General features: G+C 40.4%; 3 protein-coding genes across 15 annotated transcripts; 1 reads left to right on the forward strand and 2 right to left on the reverse strand.

Moving 5' to 3' along the window:
* Nucleotides 1-1,529: 1,529 nt before the first annotated feature.
* LOC117745192 (trypsin-2-like) lies at nt 1,530-3,292 on the reverse strand. Of its 4 annotated transcripts, none has more exons than XM_034553333.1 (5): nt 3,253-3,292; nt 2,999-3,150; nt 2,663-2,909; nt 1,770-1,906; nt 1,530-1,682 (listed from the first exon to the last, which is right to left on the reverse strand). In XM_034553333.1, the coding sequence occupies exons 1-5, from the start codon at nt 3,290-3,292 to the stop codon at nt 1,530-1,532; spliced, it is 729 nt and encodes a 242-aa protein (XP_034409224.1). The 4 variants fall into 4 exon arrangements, with proteins under 4 accessions (XP_034409224.1, XP_034409226.1, XP_034409223.1 ...); XM_034553335.1 differs by having other exon boundaries at nt 1,770-1,891; nt 2,651-2,909; XM_034553332.1 differs by having other exon boundaries at nt 2,999-3,156.
* Nucleotides 3,293-3,876: 584 nt separating this feature from the next.
* Nucleotides 3,877-5,569, forward strand: LOC117745191 (trypsin-like). Its single transcript, XM_034553331.1, has 6 exons — nt 3,877-3,916; nt 4,089-4,239; nt 4,439-4,537; nt 4,652-4,815; nt 5,141-5,277; nt 5,372-5,569. The coding sequence occupies exons 1-6, from the start codon at nt 3,877-3,879 to the stop codon at nt 5,522-5,524; spliced, it is 744 nt and encodes a 247-aa protein (XP_034409222.1). The 3' UTR covers nt 5,525-5,569.
* Nucleotides 5,570-5,765: 196 nt separating this feature from the next.
* On the reverse strand, nt 5,766-17,422 carry cblc (Cbl proto-oncogene C, E3 ubiquitin protein ligase). 10 transcript variants are annotated; one of them, XM_034553321.1, is made up of 15 exons: nt 17,316-17,415; nt 16,922-17,151; nt 16,617-16,732; nt 15,960-16,541; nt 12,895-13,041; nt 12,661-12,817; nt 12,035-12,156; nt 11,381-11,518; nt 11,202-11,289; nt 10,904-11,035; nt 8,906-9,088; nt 8,074-8,226; nt 7,726-7,784; nt 7,220-7,257; nt 5,766-6,429 (listed from the first exon to the last, which is right to left on the reverse strand). In XM_034553321.1, exons 4-15 carry the CDS (start codon nt 16,334-16,336, stop codon nt 6,320-6,322), a joined length of 1,704 nt encoding a protein of 567 aa, XP_034409212.1. In that variant the 5' UTR covers nt 16,337-16,541; nt 16,617-16,732; nt 16,922-17,151; nt 17,316-17,415; the 3' UTR covers nt 5,766-6,319. The 10 variants fall into 10 exon arrangements, 9 of the variants coding, with proteins under 9 accessions (XP_034409212.1, XP_034409213.1, XP_034409218.1 ...); XM_034553322.1 differs by having other exon boundaries at nt 15,960-16,342; nt 16,426-16,732; XR_004611216.1 differs by having other exon boundaries at nt 7,220-7,254; nt 7,726-7,824; nt 15,960-16,732; nt 17,316-17,422.
* Nucleotides 17,423-20,645: the final 3,223 nt, after the last annotated feature.

Consider the following 20,645-nt stretch of genomic DNA (forward strand, 5'->3'; position numbering starts at 1 on the left):
AATGAGCTGGAAAGTGTTGCGCGTGAGAGGGAAGCCTGGGTCGGCCTGCTGAACCTGCTGCCACCGCGACCCGACCCCGGATAAGCGGCTGATAATGGATGGATGGATGGATATTTCCTAATATCGGGTATTATGAATTGGCAGTTTACCTCACAAATATGGCTAAAAATAAAAACTTATTCATGGATATAAAATGCAGCTGTGGCCTACATGTATTTCTGCATGATACAGTAGCAGAAGTATATTATATTATACATGGACATGCAACATTGTTTTTAAAAGGGACTTTTTTTACATTTAGATTTGATTTACTAATTTGTCATATTCCAGTTATCACCTCATCTCTTTCTGTATCTTTGTTTCACTGTGGTGGTGGTGGTGGTGGTGGTGATGATGATGATGATGATGAGGGATCATCCACATTGCTGTCTGTGAAGAGCAGATGGGGGATACTTTATTATATTGCTTGCTGCCAATGAGTCAAACAAGAAGTGTGCCGTCACTTTCGACATAACTGATTTTCAACCGACAGCTTCAAATATCTCATCACATTGATTCTCTCAATGATGGTGATCGATCTTCTTTTTTTTCTATCAGATGATCAATCGAAAATGTGTTGCATCGGGTCCAATTTGTTTTTTTTTGCTCAGCCTAAAGTTACTTCAAAAGCTTGTTTAAAAATAATAACGAAACTTTTTCTTCCATATTGTTAGAAAACCTCACAGAATGATTACCTCCATCATTTTAAACTGAAGGAAGAGAGTATGAGTCATCTTCAGCCACTTTTAAACCACACAGCTAAGGACCTGCTGAGGAAACGTACTTTCTGTTTCTTTTATTTCTCTGCCACCAGATTGTTGGTAAAGAAAAGACTCAAGACCAAGTTCTCAGTTGTAAACAAAACTCATTGAACACATTTCAATGAAAGTCTAGTCCTTTTCCGATTCTTATCGTATTCTGGCATTGATAAATGGGGTGTTGCAACATCCGCAGCCTTCCTCTCCAGGTTTATAAAGCATTCTGCACTCAGGAGACAGGAAATAAAAATGAGAGCAGTAGCCTCAAACAAACAAAGCCGTAGAAATCCTATTCATGCAGTTGTTGAATGCTAAACACCGATGCTCAGTTCACTTGGTCACAGATGAAAGCAGCAGCTTCTGTGTCTCATTTTGATGAGAATCTCCTGGATTGATTGTTTGTTGATGTGGGTCAAGAAAAGGCTAATTCATACTGAATATGTTGGATTTGCTCACAGGCAGATGCAATTGTGTGACCTTTTAAAGTGCACTGCCATTAGCTGTAACTGTTTGACTGTGGTTATATATATATAGATATTTGTTTTGGTGGAAATGTCACCACTGACTTGAAATAAAGTACTCAGTACTATTGTTGCATTGGGAGCAGATACGTCAGTGTTGTCAACAATAATGTACACACAGATGCATCACAACATTGTAGATTTTATTGATTGGGCCCTGACTAAACACATCTCAGATCTATCTCTCTCCCCCCTGATGGGAGATCACAGCCTAGGTGTATCTGGAGAGAATGTCGTTGATCCAGGGCATCAGTGAGCAGACTTTGGTGTAGACTCCTGGGTAATTGGGTTGAGCACAGCCCTGGCCCCAGGAGACTATACCCTGCAGCTCCCCATTACACACCAGAGGACCACCAGAGTCGCCCTGAGCAGGGAAGAGAGAAGAGTTTATTCCTTACATCATTTCATCCCATTAAAGATATTTATTTTCTGTGTAACTGTGTGGAAATACCTGACAAGCATCCTTGCCTCCCTCCAGGTACCCAGCGCACACCATGCGGTCAGTGATCATGCCGGGGTAGGAAGCATTGCAGTCCTTGTTAGACAGAATGGGGACGTCCACACACTGAAGGTAAAACGGGTTGAACACTAACAGGTGACAGCAAGAAAGAAAGATTAGGGCAGATAGTTGTGTCAATATGTTTACCTCAAGTAGGCAACATTACCTAATATTATCAATATGTATATCTCCAAAATGTCGACTTTTATGGAACTCAGAAAAAGCAGCTATTTGGTTTTAATAACTGGGTTAGTTTGTCTTGTGTGTGTATGTATTTTGAAAATGATTTAATATGTCTCGATTGTTAACATCACTGTTATTATTGTAGCCTTAAGTATACTGAGCAGAAAACGTATGTAGCAACAGTAACTAAGGGAGCGGGGCTAACTAACGGCCAATCAGTCAAAAAGTGTTGAATGGTTTGAAAGGATGGGGAAATTCATCAGCCATCAAACAGAATTGATATGGAGTTTGCACAACATATTGTGTTCATACTAGACAATCTTTAGCCATAGATGATACACTATTATCTATTCACATCTTTACACATCTCTCGTGATTACATCTAAACAATAGTCTTTAAATATATTACATTTTTTGGACCATTATCTGCCTGGTCTCATGAAGGTTTAATTGATAATTTTTGTGATAACAGCTAAGACTTTTTCAAGGTGAGGTGGTCCACACCTACTAAGACACTGTGGGGAACGGGGGTTTATTAGAGGCTTTTGTTATAATGAGTTGTACATCTATAGGAGGCCAGTGTGTAGCCTAATAATTTGTCACATATAGTTTCTTCAGGTGACCTCAACAAAAACATCATGGTGCATTTGGTGCTCCCTCACCTTGATCAGTGTAGATGTTTCCCCATCCGGACACGGTGCACATGTCCCCCGGTGCGGGGCAGGCTTTGGGCAGGGCGACAGGCTTCACGTACTGGTTCACGGTGACGGGGTGCGCCAGCTTCATCAGCATGATGTCGTGGTCCAGGGTTTGGTAGTCGTAGCTCTCATGCCAGTAGATGGCATCCACTGACATGTACTGCTCCGTGCCCTCGTTCATCCAGATGTGGTTGTCACCCAAGACGGCAATCTGTGAAAAGGGGCTGAAATGGAGACGAGCGACGACATTTTCATAATCCTCTCAACAATTAATTCATATAAAAACATCCAATCGTATACGCACTTTTGCCAGCAGTGGGCAGCAGAGGCGATCCACCGGTCGTTAATGAGGGAGCCGCCGCAGAAGTGGTAGCCGGTATTGAGAGACACTTGCCAGGGTTGAGAGTGGGCTCCACACTCGTAGCCACCCACAATCCTATCATCCGTAGGTGCTGCAGCTGTGGTGTCAAAGACAAAATGTGTCATATTTACAATAGTTACAGTTTTTTTTCTTTTACCCTAACATTGTTGTACATGCTGCAGGTGTGCTTTACCTGCAGCGCCAAGGAGCGTGACAACGATCAGGCCAATCATCTTGTGGCTGACTCGAGCCTTCCTACGACCAGACTGGACGCAGTCATCCACTGCATTTATACCTGAACTACTCTGTGTCTTTCCATGCTCCTCCTCCTCCACACCTCCACCCAATGCACCCCCACCCCCGAATCTACCGCCCTGATCACAGAACTTGTTTGTCTTTAACCAAATTACAATTCATAATATATTTGCCATTGAGTCGCTTGGTTACAAACTAAAGTTATTGCTGTAATTTTATTTCATTTTGTTCTAATTTTGTTCCCAAACCTTCTTTTTTTTAACAGTTTTTGGTGTTTGATGTTGCAGCTTGCCAACAATTAGTGACACATGGGAGAACCATAAACAGGTGTTGAATGTGTGCAGACCTTGACACAATAAGTCACACTGATAACATAACCACAAGTGTTCTAGATAGATCAGAACATTCCCACAAAAATAGGAACTTAGTGCCAAGATGTGAGTAAAGAGGGAAGAGTTGAGGAGGGGGGTAAAGTGGGCGTGGGGGACGGGCACAGCGAGGCTGGTGCTATAAATATGAGCCAGAGCGTGTCCAGGTGTCTTCTGATCTTTCACCTGACACCATGAGACTGCTGGCTCTGCTGCTGATCATCGGAGCTGCTGGTAAAGACAGAGATATACACACATGCACAAGGTTACATATAAGAAAACACACACACACACACACACACAAAGCCATACATGTGTACTGTAATGTCAGCAATTTCCTAAATGTGATGGAAAGTTGTGGTTACAGATAACTTTAACACAGATGTGTCTCTTTCTCTGTGTGCAGCGGCAGTTCCCCGTGAAGATGGCAGGATCATTGGTGGGCAGGAGTGTGAGCCTCACTCTCGGCCATTCATGGCCTCCCTCAACTATGGTTACCACTTCTGTGGTGGCGTGCTCATCAACCAGCAGTGGGTGCTCTCCGTTGCTCACTGTTGGTACAAGTAAGTATGCCTCGATGGAGAAAATATTACTTTCACGTCTTATATGCTCGTTGCCATGTTGTTTTTTGCCACTTTGCTTGATTTGTATGCATTTCCCCCTTTGAGCTAGAGAGACATATATAAGAAACCAAATAGTGAATTATTGTTCTTCTTCTTCTGCATTCTAATTGGAATATTTCACTTCCTCTCTCAGTCCCTATGCCATGCAGATCATGCTGGGAGAACATGATGTGCGAGTGTTTGAGGGTACAGAGCAGCTCATGAAGACCGAAAACATCATTTGGCACCCGAGGCGAGTGAAAATTGAAAAATCCATTGCACAATTTCATTCTTGTCTGATTTATTTATTCAGTGTGGAGAAACAGCTCCCGTCTAAAGCTTCTTTTTCATTGTTCTCTGATTGTAGTTATGACTACCAGACTCTGGATTTTGACATCATGTTGATCAAACTCTTCCACCCAGTGGAGGTGACCGCAGCAGTTGCACCCATCCCATTGCCCACAGGGTGCCCGATGGGGGGGCTCCCCTGCTCTGTGTCTGGCTGGGGCAACACTGCCATCAATGGCGAGGGTGGGTTGATTAGGATGTTTTCAACAACATGCTTAAACAGGCTTCCACTGGGGGGTGTCGAAGTGGACTTTTTTACAAATTACACATTGAAATAAACAAATAACATCTTTATCGGTTAAAGTCCGGTGGGAGTCTATATTTTATATTATAGTGAATTGAACCTCCAAACAAAAGTATTTCCTGCGTAGCCAAATTCTGATGTTGCTTGTTGTATAATTGTTGTCCATCAACTGGATCACTGAAACACACCGTTGCACTGGGTGACATGTTCTTTTAATACAACAATATTGCTTTTTCATGTCTATCTCTGCTCTGCCTGTTACAGTGAACCTGCCCACCCGTCTGCAGTGTCTGGATGTGCCCATCGTGGATGACCAGGACTGTGTGAAGGCCTATCCTGACATGATCTCTCCCAGGATGTTGTGTGCCGGATACATGAATGGAGGCAGAGATGTATGCAATGTGAGTTTTACAATAGATGCTTCCGAACACTAACTGGATTCACAGAATTGTGTGTGTGGAAGAATTAATCGCATGCTCACACTCACTTTGTCAGGGGGACTCCGGCAGCCCTTTGGTGTGTGAGGGAGAGCTCCACGGCCTGGTGTCATGGGGTCAGGGATGTGCCCTGCCTAACTACCCCGGAGTCTACGTCAAAGTGTGTCAGTTCATGTCCTGGATTCAAACCACCCTGGATGCCAACCCCTGAAGAAATGACCCATTTTCACTTTAATTTCCTTTACTTTTTCCACTGGTTCCCGTAATTATTTTTTTTCTTTTACAGCCCTGACTTCACTTTTCTGTCTTTCTCTGATGCCTTGAAGTTTCTTTCTTTGTGCCAGAACAAAGAAAAAAAAATAAAACCACTAGGTATATATTCACTTGTCTGTTCATGTCCATAATGGGAAAAAACCACACCAAATGAAACTACTTTTTAAGTATATACAGTATGTCAGTTATAGTTTTATTTCATTTTATTACCAGACTGTTTGGTGCAGTTACGTAGAGCCATTTATTTACTCACATAACTTATAAGAACAAACTTAAGGTATGGTTTAAATGGCGAGGTAACATATTTCTATTGATTCATATATTCAATTTAGATATGTGATTGCCCCCCCCCCCCTTCGTTCGTTCATATCACATTTTCAAATATCGAGCATTTCATTAATTTCTATTATTTCACAGAAGATCAGAAAACACTTTAATTATAAAGATTGAGTACTGAACCTACTGTGGAGGTGATGGCAGTGTGATTATTGAACAGTTGGAGGCCTTTGATTGCAAACTTCCTCTCAGTCCCACCCACGGCATCACAACTTCAGCGGTGTGGTTTACACACACGGCCATTTTCAGTTAAACATGACAGCAGAAACTATTCTTATATTTAACCAGCGCTGATTTCTGGATAAGATATGTTAATCAGTGAGTATTTCTCCCTTTCGTAAAAGAGTCTTTATTTTGTGGAAGTTGCTTTTCTATCAGGACGACATTCTTCTCGTCATCACTCCCGATCATCGTTGTCTTCTCTGAGGTCTGCTCTCCATTCCTCCCTCTCTTTATGTCTCCGTCTCTGTTTGACTGGACTGGAAGGTCCGAGCCCCGCTGCTCCATCTACATGAACACAAAAAGAGATCCCACTCAAATGGTTTCAATCTAAAATGAGATGTATCTACTTTTTACATAAATGAAAGAATTATAGCATGAGACTAGTATTAGATTATGAGTTACAAATGACGATATTAGTCGTAACCTTTTACTGGAGTTGAGAATACTTGCATAAGTGGCCTCGAAGACATTGCATGGTGGGCATGACATGAGGGTAAAACACTGGGAGTGAAACTAAAGTTGAATCTTATCTCTCCAGCAAACATGAGGACCTGCCAAACAAAAGGGGCACTAATCGCAGCATTAATTGCTGCATTCCAATAATTTCTGGAACGGAGCCATTGTTCATGTTATCATTAAATATAATTTCTTGCCAAAATGTCTGCTATGAAAGGGTCGATGAATAGGATTAATTTGGGAACAATAAAATAACAAAATTGGGGAGTCAGGTTAGCAAGATTCTTTCAGAAAGCATAAAAGGAAAAAAAAGATGTATTTGCATAAAAGAACCAAATGAAAGGAACTTGCAGTTCATATTCTTGGTAATATTATTTCAATAGAAATAATATTTTGTGACGAGTGTTCCCAGTATGCTATCAATTTTAGAATCTGAGGAGGCTTTACATTTTTGTTCTTTTTATTCTTTTAACAGAAACAATTTTGGAACCACCATATAACCTTTTTACATTTTTAGGATAACATAATCTGCGTAGTGTAGAATAATCTCAATTTTATTTATATTTCAACATCTATGTGCACAGTTCAGAATATAAGGTTATATAATGCCATCACTTACTGTCAACACTCTTTGCTTCTGTGATTAATTCAGCGCTGCTTAAAACATAAAAAGGAAACATAGGTTATTAACTTAATTAACTCCAATATATGTCTGTAGCATGATATTTTTTACTGATGAACACTGCAAACATAAAAATAATTGTCATATTTGTGTCTAGCTGTTAAAATAATATGCATCTCTAGTTTAGTAACACAGTCCACCATTAAATATCCCTTCTTTTTTTTTACAATATTCTTTTGATTAATAGGCTTTTATTGTATAGATATAAAAGTTAATCTGGGTATTTAATGTCAAGTTTCCGTATAGATAACTTTAATTAATTGACCAGGAGACTATAAATAAAGCTAAAATGTCAAGATCCTTAGCTCAGTGGAAGAAGAAGTCACTCGAAGTCACACAGTTTTAGCATCACGCTTAAAATGAGTCTCCTAAAGGTTTCTAGTAGATATGTAGACAACAACCACATGTTGCCCCTTTGCTGCTCTGCTTTAAGTGTGTCTTACCTTTTCATTTGTGTCTGTTTCCTGTGTCTTGTACGCGCTGCATTGTCACTGTCCGCCTGCTGATGAGAGGAAACGTGTCACAAACGCAGCCATCAGCCACTAGGAGGGATGAAGGTAAATACAATACTTACATACACAAAATAATCACTTTGTTACAGTAGCAATCAACTACTAATAGTAATTAGTTTATTTCATCCCTGGCTACATATTCACACTGCAGTTGGTGCATGCATTAATATTCCTTCAGAGTTTGTCTGTGAGGAATGGAGAAATTGGACACATCATTGAACTGCCAAGAAGTAAGACAGCATCAATATGCAGATAGCTTGACTGTCTGTGGGAACTTACTGAACGGGAGTGGGAGTGTTTGTCCAGAGTCTTGGTTTCTGATGTCTGGGAGTGGCTGGATGCAGAGGGACAGTGGGGGGTTGTCAGGTTCTTAGGGGCCGGAGGTGGATTGCTGAGGCAGGACCTGGGTACCTTGTAATCCAAACTTGAGAACTGTTGAGAGAAAAGGTAGTGAAGTAGGGAATAACAAATAAAATACTTTTTTTTAAGGTGACAAGAAACCTGCCCATGTTGCAAACTGATACAATTCCTTCTAAATAACTGAACTTTAAGCACTTATAGACTGAATGAGTTGCAGAGAGACACAAACAACCAAACAAAGAGTCTGCAGCCATGCTAGTGGTACCTAAATGCTCATGTCAATATGCCCACATTGACAATTATAACATGCTAATGTTTAGTGGATAATATTTACTGCGTTCACAATCTTAGTTTAGCACATTAACAGTAAAAACAAAGTACAGCTGTGGCTGATTCAAATGGGATTATATTTGCAGGTCCCAAACCAAAGTATTGGACATTAAAATCTTGCCTTGATAATATATGAAACATTAAGGGATCAAAACGGTTATGACAATGAGGGGGTCATGAATGACACAAACGTCAACCTCATGGTGGCACTAGAGAAAAGGTCAGGGGATCAACAAAGTCTGTTGGATTCATCCTCTGAGGACCACCAATATCTCCACCAAATGTCATGTCCATCCATTTAATAAGTGTTGAGCATTTTCATTCTGGACCAAAGTGGTGTCCCAACTGATAGATTAGCATGACTGTAACTAAACTAAACAAATGATCACATACAGAAATGTATTCACACACACACACACACCTTCCTCAAGGCAGCCATTTCTTTTACTATCAGTTCAATGTCCTCATGGTCCCCCTCTTCTTCATTCTCAACCCCCTCATCCTCCCACTTCCTACTGCCTGACCGGTAAGGCTCGACGATGATGGACTCTGTTCCTCTGATGTTGCAGCGACAGTATGGGCAGGTGTGGCCAGCTGACTTCTGCTAGATAGTTATCAACGACAGGCAGAGTAATGGAAACACTAAATGAATGTGGAGACCCATTGTCACCCGTTGTCTTGAGAACAGCACTGTGTCCTTTGAAGTGTGGTGTAATATGTTGGACTTGTCTTCAAAGAATAAAGGCACCAGTTTGTTCGAAAAAGATAAAGGAGGTGGAAAATACAAGGTGCAACAGATTCTGTAGATTGTCGCTTTCCATGCATATAAACCACATGAAGATGAATTGTTGTCACATTTTACTTTCATTGCTTAAGCATACAGGCTTAGTGTCTCTCCAGTTTTTATGACGTTAATGCATATTTATTTTTGTATTCCTGTGACCAGATGTAGTCCGTTCATATATTGTTCCAGATGTCTCCTTTTAGAGTTAGACAACTATTATTTAACCTATTTCAAACTCTTTTACTTTCCAACACTGCTTTGTTAATCTTATAACTGAACTTTAGTATTCTTTTGGTATTCAGCTACAAATGTGTGCGGATGCCTTTGGAATGGTGATTTAGGTTATTGTATCGTGTTATACACTTGCTGTTGATGAGGAAGTCTGGTAGACTAACTTACAACTTTTCCATTGCGGTCTGACGTCCACAAAGCATGTTACATCTTCTTATGTTGTCAGTCTTTCACACACACACACACACACACACACACACACACACACACACACACACACACACATGCAGAGGAGGATGTGAGCCTCACACAGGAAGTCATCAGCCAAATGTGAGGACATGCCGCTCTGCACCTTTTTAACGCTTAAACGCCTCCGGAACAGATTGGAGGCTTGTGGTTGGCTGATACTCTAATTGGCCAGCAGCCTTTTTAATTCTGACTGGATGTCTTCAATGTCAATCTTAAAAAAGAAGTAAGAGTTTCTACATGATGACAACATTTTGATTTACAGGCAGACTTTTGGGATTTTGGTGCCATCTAAAATGCTCAAATGCGATTGATTTCATTGAAAGCATCAATCCAGTGATACTGTATATCTTTCTCTGACATTTACATTATGTTATCCGTTCTCGTCTACAATGTTGTCAGTTTGCATACTGCATGGCATCTGTCATTGATAGTAATGGTTCATTTCACAGCCCTTCTCTCTTCATTGAACCGAGCTTTGTGCTTGTCATTCCGGTAAGTTATCAAACTATCTGCTCATGCAAAGAATTAGTTTAAGATGCTTTAATTGTGGAGTCCAATATTTCTTGTTGTGTCAACAAAGCTGACTGATGCAATGTACCTTCATACTGTTGATTCAAAACATTAATAGGGATATAAAACTGCTCTTATTTCCTGAAAAAGGAAGTGTAACAGCTCAACATAAACTAAATAGAAATATGTGGATGACATGGAACTTGCCTTATATAATTAGCTTGAGTTAATAGTGTTTTTAAAGCGAGACTATTTTAATTGAGTTTTCTTTTAATTGAGGAAAGTTTTGCCATTTTAATGAAACGATGTATGTGGAGATACTGAGTGAGATACTGAAGTGTATTGGTTTAAAATGAATAAATCAGTCATGTCATTTATTTGTGAGTGTTATCTTATATATTAGAAAGCATGTGAATGTCACTCGCGCCCTTTGTGAGTGAAACGTGTGCATATATTGTTACATAAACCCCAAACCACATTCAAATATAAAAATTGATCTAGTTTAGTCAACCGTGACAGTTTCCCTCCACTGAACACACAAAACAGTTACAGAAACAATCCGCCGTGGCTTATCATGTCAGTAATAAGAACAGGGGGGCTGGAGACTAGCTGGGCTGCAATGGGTAAGTGGATGTGGGTTCATACCTGCCAGCCTGTGAGGCAGGGTTGGCACAGGAGGTGCCCACAGGGCTGGATACAAGTGTCCTTATCCCTCTCTGCACAGATCTTACACAGCTGGAAGGTGCTGCCTATGTCACAGTAAAGCTCATACTGCTCCTGCCGGGTGTTACAGTGGCGGTGTGGGCGGGTGGACAAGAGAGACAAGACAGAAAACGATAAGAGAACTATTCAGAATATGATTTATGTTTTCTCTTGTTAAAGCCTCAGGATCCTGTTGGCAGTATGATTAATTGATAAGGGGGCATGAAGAGCATCCACTTACCTCTGTAACTTTGACTTTGCCCCTCTGGGCCGGTTCATACAAGCTTGTCAGGTCGGGGTTAACGTCGCGGCCATCTGGGTACAGGTAGCTGCAGGCACAGAAGCACACGGCACTCAGAGAGAAAACACAAACGAAGAAAAAAATGAAGCAGAGAGATATGTGTGTGTGTGTGCCCTGACCAGCATTCCTTGAAGCCCTGAATGAGTGCCTGGTACAGAGGTGTGTTCTGGGGGATGGTCTGGATGATGTCACCTTCACTGGTCACATGGCCAATCGCCCACTGGCCCATTCTTGTGCAGCTTAGGCGAAAGATATAGCTAGGAGAGAAATAGATTATGACTCACACTTGTTTACATTAAACTTAACAGATAAGTCACTTCAACATTGTTTAGTTTGTGGGTGTCCATTAGTCTTTTGCAAAGAGAGTTGCTTTGGGCTGCACTTAGTTTGGTATTATCTGTATTTGAGCAATTCATTCCAATTATTACAGCTGTAATACAGATGCTCCAGTATGGGCCATGCCTTTTATCATGAGCTGCTGAGTTTGATGAGCTATGAAATATATGCCAAAAACTCAAGAGAAAAATAAATACATGGTACTTATACCACTAATAAATAGCCTCTTCTGCCTGACCAATGTTTTAACAACTTTTCCATAATGAATAGCCAGGTAGTTAAAGATGTAGTTCTGTGTTTCTATGTGGCTTCTTGGACCTCATTTCTCAACACTCAACATCCTCCATAGTGCTGTTTGAGGTTTGAGATATGTGTGACATATATCATCTTCTCTAGGACATGCATCAGTCAGGGCTTGTTGCTGTGCTCGTCTTCACCTCCCAGGTCTGTGCAGGTAGTGTTCCAGACGAGCTATGACCTGGTCATAGGTGAGGAAGGCCATGTAGCCTGGATGAGTCACTGCTAGCTGGTTCCAGTTCCTTATGAGTGACCTCCAGGGCTAAAATGAGAGGAGACTCAGGATGTTCATGATGTTTCATCATTAAAGGAATAGTTCACCGTTGTGGGAAAAAACACTTATGCGCTGTCTTGCCAAGAGTTGCTGTAGATGAGAAGATACCTCTCTCTATTTCTTGGCCGGGAGCAAGAAGAGATTCCATGACATCACTGTGTCCAGTAAATGGTTTTATGGTGCGGCACATAACTCCGGTAGACTTGTTGTTTGACATTTACATTCGTGCTCATCATTTTAATTAGTGAGCTTTAATGGGGGTGGGAGGTGGATTATGTTTTGGTTCCCTTTGGACAGAGAGAGAGAGAGTAGCTGTTTCTCCTAGTTTCTATTATGTATGCTAAGCTAAGCTAACCAGCTGTAGTTTCATATTTAGTGTACAGATATGAGAGAGGTATCCATCCTTTTAACTCTTGGCAAGAAAGCACAACATGTCAAACTCTTTTTTTAAGAAATCAGTTTATTATTTTTGATTGGTATACTTCCTCTTACCTGAAACAGTCTAGTGAATATGTCAAACTCAAACACAGTGATGTGGTCATTACAGGTGAGATCTATGGTTGACTTTAGGGCCATGGACTCCATCCCTTCCTCAAATGTGTGTACACTCCACAGCTGCTCTTTGAAACTATTCCACTGCACGATACACCTGTCAGAGCACGTTATTAGCAGAGAGAAAATGTGGACACACAACTCAAGAACAAAAAATGAATTACCCACACTCACTTTTTTCCAAATGAACGCGTCCAAAACTCCTTAGCCTCTGTCTTAGTCAGCTTGTAGGTGTCACCCTGAAAACCGCCCCCTGGAAACATGGCCCTCAGCTCCCAGAGCATGTGACTGAACAGCAAGGACAATTTGGTCAAGTTCCTCCTGAGAAGGAGAAACACAGCAGACTTTCAGTTGCGGATACAGAAATAGAAATGATATACTTTTTTCAGACACGTCAACATTTTCTGGCCCTTTTGATCTCTTATACAAATACATAAGACCATTTTGTGGGCCAATAATTAATTTGCTTCAAACTGATAACCCTCATCTCAAGTGTCAAAGGCCTGGGACATCTGCAGAAAAATATGTTCTTGATGTTTTATGTACATAAAGTATCACTAGCTTAGAGTGAAGACTCCTCCTTGCACTGTGTGTGTAGGTGACGTCTTGTTTGTCTAACCAGGCACGTTCAGCAATGACAACTGTGGTGAAAACTAGGAGCTCGATCCATTGTGTAGAAATTGAAAGAAATAAGACAATATCAAACTCTACAACCACCTTTTTTAGGGAAACATAGCTCTAACTGTTGTTCATTTGATACTCTACTGATTCTTTTCAGTTGGAACAAGCATTGCTGATACTTTCCATAGATACACACACAGAGACAATCAAACACACACAACAAGTAGTCCAGCTAGCAAACAGGATGCTCTCTGCTGCATGCTCGTCTGTAAATACCATAACATGTTCCAGTGTGCCACAGACCAGTCTTTATCAGTATTGACTGTACTCTCTTTCCAGGCTCTTCTAGGGTCCCTAAATATATGTGATTTTAATATTCTATCAATTGTTCTTATGCATTTTTTAATTTTAGCTTTGAAACTTCAAGACAATGAACCGAAAGCTATCTCTGAGTGACTCACTTTAATTAACATTAATGCAAATATATTTTCTAGATTTGAATAGTTTCTGCATCCTAAAATCCATTGAGATTTATTATCAGTGTTTGTTTGCTAAAAGGTTTACATGACATCATTATTTTATAGAAATTAACATTAAAAAACCACACCCTGAACACAACGCGTACACTAAGATAACATAAATGCTGATCAAATATTTGTGAGTCAAAATTAAACTTACAATTAAGCCCCCTAGGGCATATGAAATGTAAAACACAAGCTGAATTTTCATCTTTAATAGTAACATAATATCATCTATTACGTAATTCACGTGTATGTGTGTTTCTTATGTTGCTTCTGATTACAGTTGTAGTTGCAGGTGTAACGAGTTTGCACACTTGCATGCGTTTCTTAAATTCCAGTCAGAAGAGGGCGAAGCCATCAGTCTGTTTCTGTCGCCTCCACCATCAGTCATATATCTCACTTCTGTTTTTAACTTCACGGGATAGAAAATTCATTTACTAATGGAAGACTATGTTTTTTAACCATCCAACAGTCAATGTTTTTTAGAAATAGACAAAGAGTCAGTGGGAAAACAAGCAGTAGAAAATAGGACATTGTAGCAAGACGTCCTACAAAAATACAAAAGATGATTTTTACAAAGTTTGCTGTGCATGTAAGCCACATTACACACAACATTATGTTTGCCACATGACTGCCCATGCAGACCTGGCTGTGGTGGAAAGGGGCCATCTGCCACCACATTGATGATGCAATAAGTCTTTAAATACATCTGATTTTTAGGTCCTGTTGAAATAAAAGCTTTGATCAAATCTGGTGTCTGTAACAATTTGCATATATTGTGTTTATTACAGGACAGATCTAAAAGTAGAAGAAATAGATATGGTCCTGGACGTAGGCCACATGCAGTTAGAAGATACAGTAAAAAAAAGTCTCTCTCCCAAGCTGCTCACATACTGAGGTTGCTTCTGCCAAGTTTTCTTCACATTAGCATCACAAAGATGCAGGTTTGGCCCTTTTTCCATCTTCGTCATTAGTAGTCTCAACAGGAGAAGCCGACGCAGCCCAAACTCCAAATAAAAAAGTCACTTTTTTGAAGTTGCTCTAAAATATCCACTTTAGCCCAACAGCAAACTTAATGAATGTGGTCATTTTTTTCCCTTCTTTGGCACACGGGGAAGTATTTTACTTTTGGGAAGCAAGGAATATATTTAATTATGCAAAATGGTTAGATATTGTTTCGGGAGAGTGAGACAATGACAATTGCGTGAACCAACTCTTGCGTAATAGACACATTTGAGTTTTTGTGTTACGCTTAATTATTTCCATTGTCAATTAATCAATATATTGTTTAGTCTCTTAATAAAGTGAAAAAGCCCATCACAACTTCTGAGTCAAATTATGTCTTTTTTCTGAACAGTTCAAAACTAGAACTATACCGCCATGCAGTTATATGCCTCCACCAAACAATCAAGTTGCAGTTTATATTCATTGCTGTCCAAAATGTCATACTTTTATCCTATTAGACATTTGTGTGAAATTGAGTTATGGCCAAACGTGTTTTGTGAAGTCCTTTGTCCACCAAATTCAAATCAGTTCATTTATGAGTGTAATTGGACATTTTAGCCAAATTTCAAATAATTATCTCATGGCATTCCTGAGATATACGTTCACAAGAAGGTGAGAGACGTGATGTCACATTGACCTTGACCTTTGTTCACCAAAATGTAATCAGTTCACCCGTAAGTCCAAGTTAATGTTTATCTCAAATTTGATGAAATTCCCTCCAGGCATTCCTGAGTTAACGCCGTCGCCGGTGCCCAGAGATATATGCCTGAAACAATTAATTGATTATCAAAATTGTTGCTGAAATAATGTTCTCTTAACTAAAAAGTTAATTATTTTGTGATTGATGTTTTACTCCAAAATGGAAAACAACAATGGACAGAACATGACTCTTAGGGTGTAATCATTACTAAATGAATGAAGCATTTGATTCTATCATTATTTAAATGATTTAAATATATAATATTTTTGTTTATATTCATTATTAATGAATATAAATAAATATATCCAAATAATGTATATTTATACAAACGAGAAAGAAACCGTTCATCCACTTCTCTCTTGAGTAAAGATGTCAGCCAGGGTCCGTCTTACCTGCAGCTGGATGTCTCCTCGAATATCTTCTCCCGCCCCTCTTTAAACAGCAGCAACGCTCTGTCTGTCTTATCCAGCAGGTTTCTGACATGGATCCTCAGGTACTTGGCCTCATCTTCTCGGGCCACCTGGCTGCCTGCCGCCCTGGAGCCTCGGTAGGGCTCCCAAACCTGTGTGAGCATTGTTGTTGTCTCCGATACCAGCTCTGGCAGGTATGGTGGACTGTTCCTCAGGCCCAGCCGGGGATTAGTGCACAGCTTGCGGAGCTTGTCCAGTCTTTTGAGGGCCTTGTCCACCAGCCGCAGGTCTCCACTGGTGGGGGGCTGGGAACTCAATGTTGGGCTCAGGGAGGCTCCTGAACCTGCTGCCGCCATCATTCCGCTCTTGTGAAGTGATGTGAATCAAACTTTAAAAGTCGGTCTGTCCCTATGTAAAGGGACGTGGCATTAAGTAATAATGGACCTACTGTTTTGAGAGATGTGAAAGCTCTTTTGAATATGTGAATCAGCTATTCACACTGGCTCAAGTTTTAAGATGGTATTTATTGTCCTCATGGTGACTTTTGTGAGTTCCCAGCTTCATCTGAAAAACACACATCTTAGCCTCCTCAAACAGCATCCATGCTTGATCTATATGATAATAATCTAACAGTATTACATTATCCAACAATGGAGGGCATGTTTAATTACGGCATCTCTAAAAATGCCCTCGAAGCTTTGCATGTTGGCCCCGGAGATCCACAGAGATCCACTCCTCTCACTCCTCAGTCAGACCTTCAGAAAAATACAAACATATGTATATGTTTAAAAATATTTTGACAACATCAACAATGAAGCACAAGAGGCCAAGCATGAGAAAGAGTGAACTGAGAACTGAGGGAGGGAGGACTCGACCCTGATCAACTCTAAAACAGGTTCAACGTCTACCATCACAACTCTCTCCACCCTTTCTAGCACACTTACCGGTATTCATCATGCGCACATCTCGTCAGCACAGCAGTCCCACATTGTCAGGGTCAGCAGAAAGGAGACTTCTACTCACATCACAGCAGAAACATGTCCTTTGTCATTGGCTGAAATGTTTCTGCTTCTTCTTTTCTTCGCCCTCGCTTTCTCTCTCTCTCTCTTCGGTGCACTCTTTGATTTGGTTTCCTGGTTGCAGCAAGCCAAACAGGTTTGTGTTCTTTGCTCTACTACTCGGGCAGGCAAGCATAGAGAGAGAGAGAGAGAGAGAGAGAGAGAGAGAGAGAGAGAGAGAGAGAGAGAGAGAGCGAGAGTGACATAAAGAAGAAGCAGTATTGAGCATGACCTCAATAGAACGTGGTATTCAGACAGCACACACAGTCAGACTACTTACTATCAGACAGGATGCCGTGTGTTCAAAGGTAAGGTCACCTCCAACAGAGAATCATCATCTGCACCTGACAATCAGCAGATTGAATGGATCGAGTTGGCATTTCACCAGAATCCTTGCTGCAAAGTCAGTATGTCCACCATTTTGGTTGATACTTAAATATTGTATTACCTGTTGGATGGATTGCCACTAAATTGTGGACAGACATCCCCAGAGAATGAATCATGAGGACTTTGGAGACTTTTCCTCTTGCGCCACCTTGAGGTTGACATTTGTGGTTTGAATGAATTGTCTCATGAATTACCATTTAAGTTAATACAGACCTTACTCCTTGGGATACATTGTAATTACTTTGGTGAGTCCTTCATTTTTACTTTATCGCCATCATCAGGTGAAAAATGTGTATTGTTAGATATCTGAAAAACGAATTACCCCATAGTGAATGAACTGATTGTTATAAATATTTTTAATGACGACAGATAAAAGCTGAAAGATGTAATGAAGCATTTAAAGATGAATGCACTTTTATTAGATACATTGCATTTTGACATTAAACACTTTGAGAAAAGAAGCTCAATATTGTTCTGAACATTAGAAAAGGTGTTTCTTGCTTGCAAAAGAAAAGCAATTAAGAAAAGACAGAACAAATAAATTATGCCTGTCACTGCTATATAAATCTATCTAAAAATATAATCTAAATAAGCAAACATCTAGAATAATTCATCAATACCATTTATGAATAAATAAATAACCGCTAACAACAAATAAATACCTAGCAATACTCCAAGTCTAACTCAGTATTTAAGTGTAAGAATAGATGAAAAAGTAATGGGAAAATTCACAATTTATTTCAAAGGGCACTATAAATACTCTGAATGTATTTATATGTGTGACTGCAATAATTCTTTCAATCTATATATGGACCTTCATATATAACAAAATAAACATACATTTTTTTACATGCAAATTACTTATTGCATTAGCATGGGAAATGATGAGAACAAAATTATGTCTGGTGGTTTAAAAATGTGTATCTATGTTCACCTATGCAATACACTTAAAAAATAAATCAAGATGAATTTACAGTGTTGGGCTCATTAATAAATGTGGTCATCTAAACGAGCCCATGAAGGAATCTGTACTGAGTTAAAGAAGCAAATGTTGTATTTTTAACCATGTTACTTAAACATTATTTTCTTTTTAGTTATTCTTTTCAGGCTATGTGGGAGAAAAAAATATATATATATCTACAGTATACTATATTTAAAAGGCGAAATAAAGTTGTCTGCTCCGCGTTCATTGTCCAGAAGGTGGCAGTAGTGCACTTCCTGCATGACAGCCTCACTGAAAAACAAGGAGTAGATCCAAAATGATCAGCTAGTTAAATTGTCCCTGATAATAGAAATGCAGGCAACTTTTCCTACATTGTATTTATGGTTGTAGTTAAGTGTTGTATTTTAAGGGGATATTCAGTCCAGGAGAACTAAGTGGGATGAAGAAACTGAGAGGGGGAGATAGCCATGAGTGAGAAGAGGCTTTTTCTTTAGTTACTCTTAATGCTTGTCATTTGTCAATCAGATGAAATGATGCCGGGTCACCAGAAACTCCTTCAGAAGCAACTAGCCCACGATCGACAGACCCAGATGTGTCGGACCTGCAGTTGGGAGGTGGACAGCTCCGCCCCCCGGCAGCAGCGGCTTCAACTCCGGGCAGGAGCAGAGCTTCCCCTCGCTGCCCCGTCAGGTCCTGCTGGTTACCAACACCGACACCACGCTGCTGGAGACCCAGGCCGTATTGCTGCACCCGCTGAGGGAAAGGGGCCACGGGAGAACCAGGACCAGGACCAGGACTGACAGACCCCTCTGTGGTCAAATGAGAGGTTTTCTAAGGGGAATCTGGTGCTCGGCAACACTGGGATCGCTAAAATCATCAGAATCAGAACCTTTTATTGCCAAGTATGTTTTCACAAACAAGGAATTTGTCATTGGACAGCAACATTAAACAATCAACACAGTGCAATAATTGAAACATATTAAATGTACAGAAGAATATAACATATAAAATAAAGTGCACAGACAAACAGGTAACACACACAATTTAAGTTTCTCCTCGCAGCTGTAACAATTCCTTAAGCGCAAACATTTGAATTAGCAATGAAGAATGAGGATGAGAGAACTGACCAACTCTTCCACAACTCAGACAAACCTCCGCCAGCTTAGTGCTGTCACTGAAATCTGATTATTTTACCCATTGACATTTCAGGGTCCAGCTAATATTCACTAAAATTACCCCAAAAAAACTTAACAATCCTATGACTCAACTGGACAAAAAAAGCTTCCTGCTCGATCGTCTCCCGTTGTTCATGTTGCAGTGACAAATGTCAAGGCTGCTTGCCCAGCAGCACGTGAGAGCAGTAGTTTGTTCTTTATTGTTCAAATGTAGTTTAATTATTTAAAGAAGTATAGTATTTCTTCACGCTTACTTTAGTGTCTATGGGTTCACCATTTCTCTCGTGGCACAAGGGTGGCCTCATGCTACCTCTTGATCTGTGCCACAGATGACTCTGCATTCATTATGCTCCAGAAAACTGAGCCACTAAATATGAATATTGGTCTGGGGATTGTTCTGTTTACATGTTGCATATGTATATGTTCTTTAAGCTCATCAAACCTCAGTCAATGACTCATTGATTAAGCAAGGAGTTCTTTCGAGTGTGTGTTCAGGGTGAGACTGTCGGTTGAAGAGGTAGGCCATGTGCATAAACAATGACACTTAATGCCGGAGGAGACGCTAATGGTTGAGTGCATTGGCAGCTGCAGAGTATGTTTGTGTAGTGTCAGGGTGTTTTAGGGACTTTAGACACCAAGTTTGACTTTCCGTTGCCAACGCACACTTCAGTGGAAAGAGGAAAGTCCCAAATTGACCCTGGTAATCAGACCCTGCACGGTCTGAGGGTGGAGTAGCATTAGATAAAAGACAAGGAGATGTTATGCATGTGTGTGTGTGTGTGTATAGCACATTTATGGCTCGTATAAGTGCTTTTGACCTGGTAACGTGGCCGCAGGGCATCATCTGAACAGCCAGTTATGTAAGGGCATCTTCTCTGTGTATTCCTGTTTACCTCTCCTCATTCCTGCTTTTGGCAGTGCAGCCAGGTGGCTTATGCACAACCGGAGGAAAGATATGAACTATGACAGACACACTGCACATCCGATGGAGTGCAATTTGCAAATTCTGTGTCCTCCAAATGACACTAGAGTGCTAAACAATCTAGAATTAAGAGCAAGACTTACTTGAGTTTTCATTTCTTGTTTATTTACAGTGTAATGAGTT

The sequence above is a fragment of the Cyclopterus lumpus genome, chromosome 16, assembly GCF_009769545.1.
Source record: "Cyclopterus lumpus isolate fCycLum1 chromosome 16, fCycLum1.pri, whole genome shotgun sequence".
Lineage (NCBI taxonomy): Eukaryota > Metazoa > Chordata > Actinopteri > Perciformes > Cyclopteridae > Cyclopterus > Cyclopterus lumpus.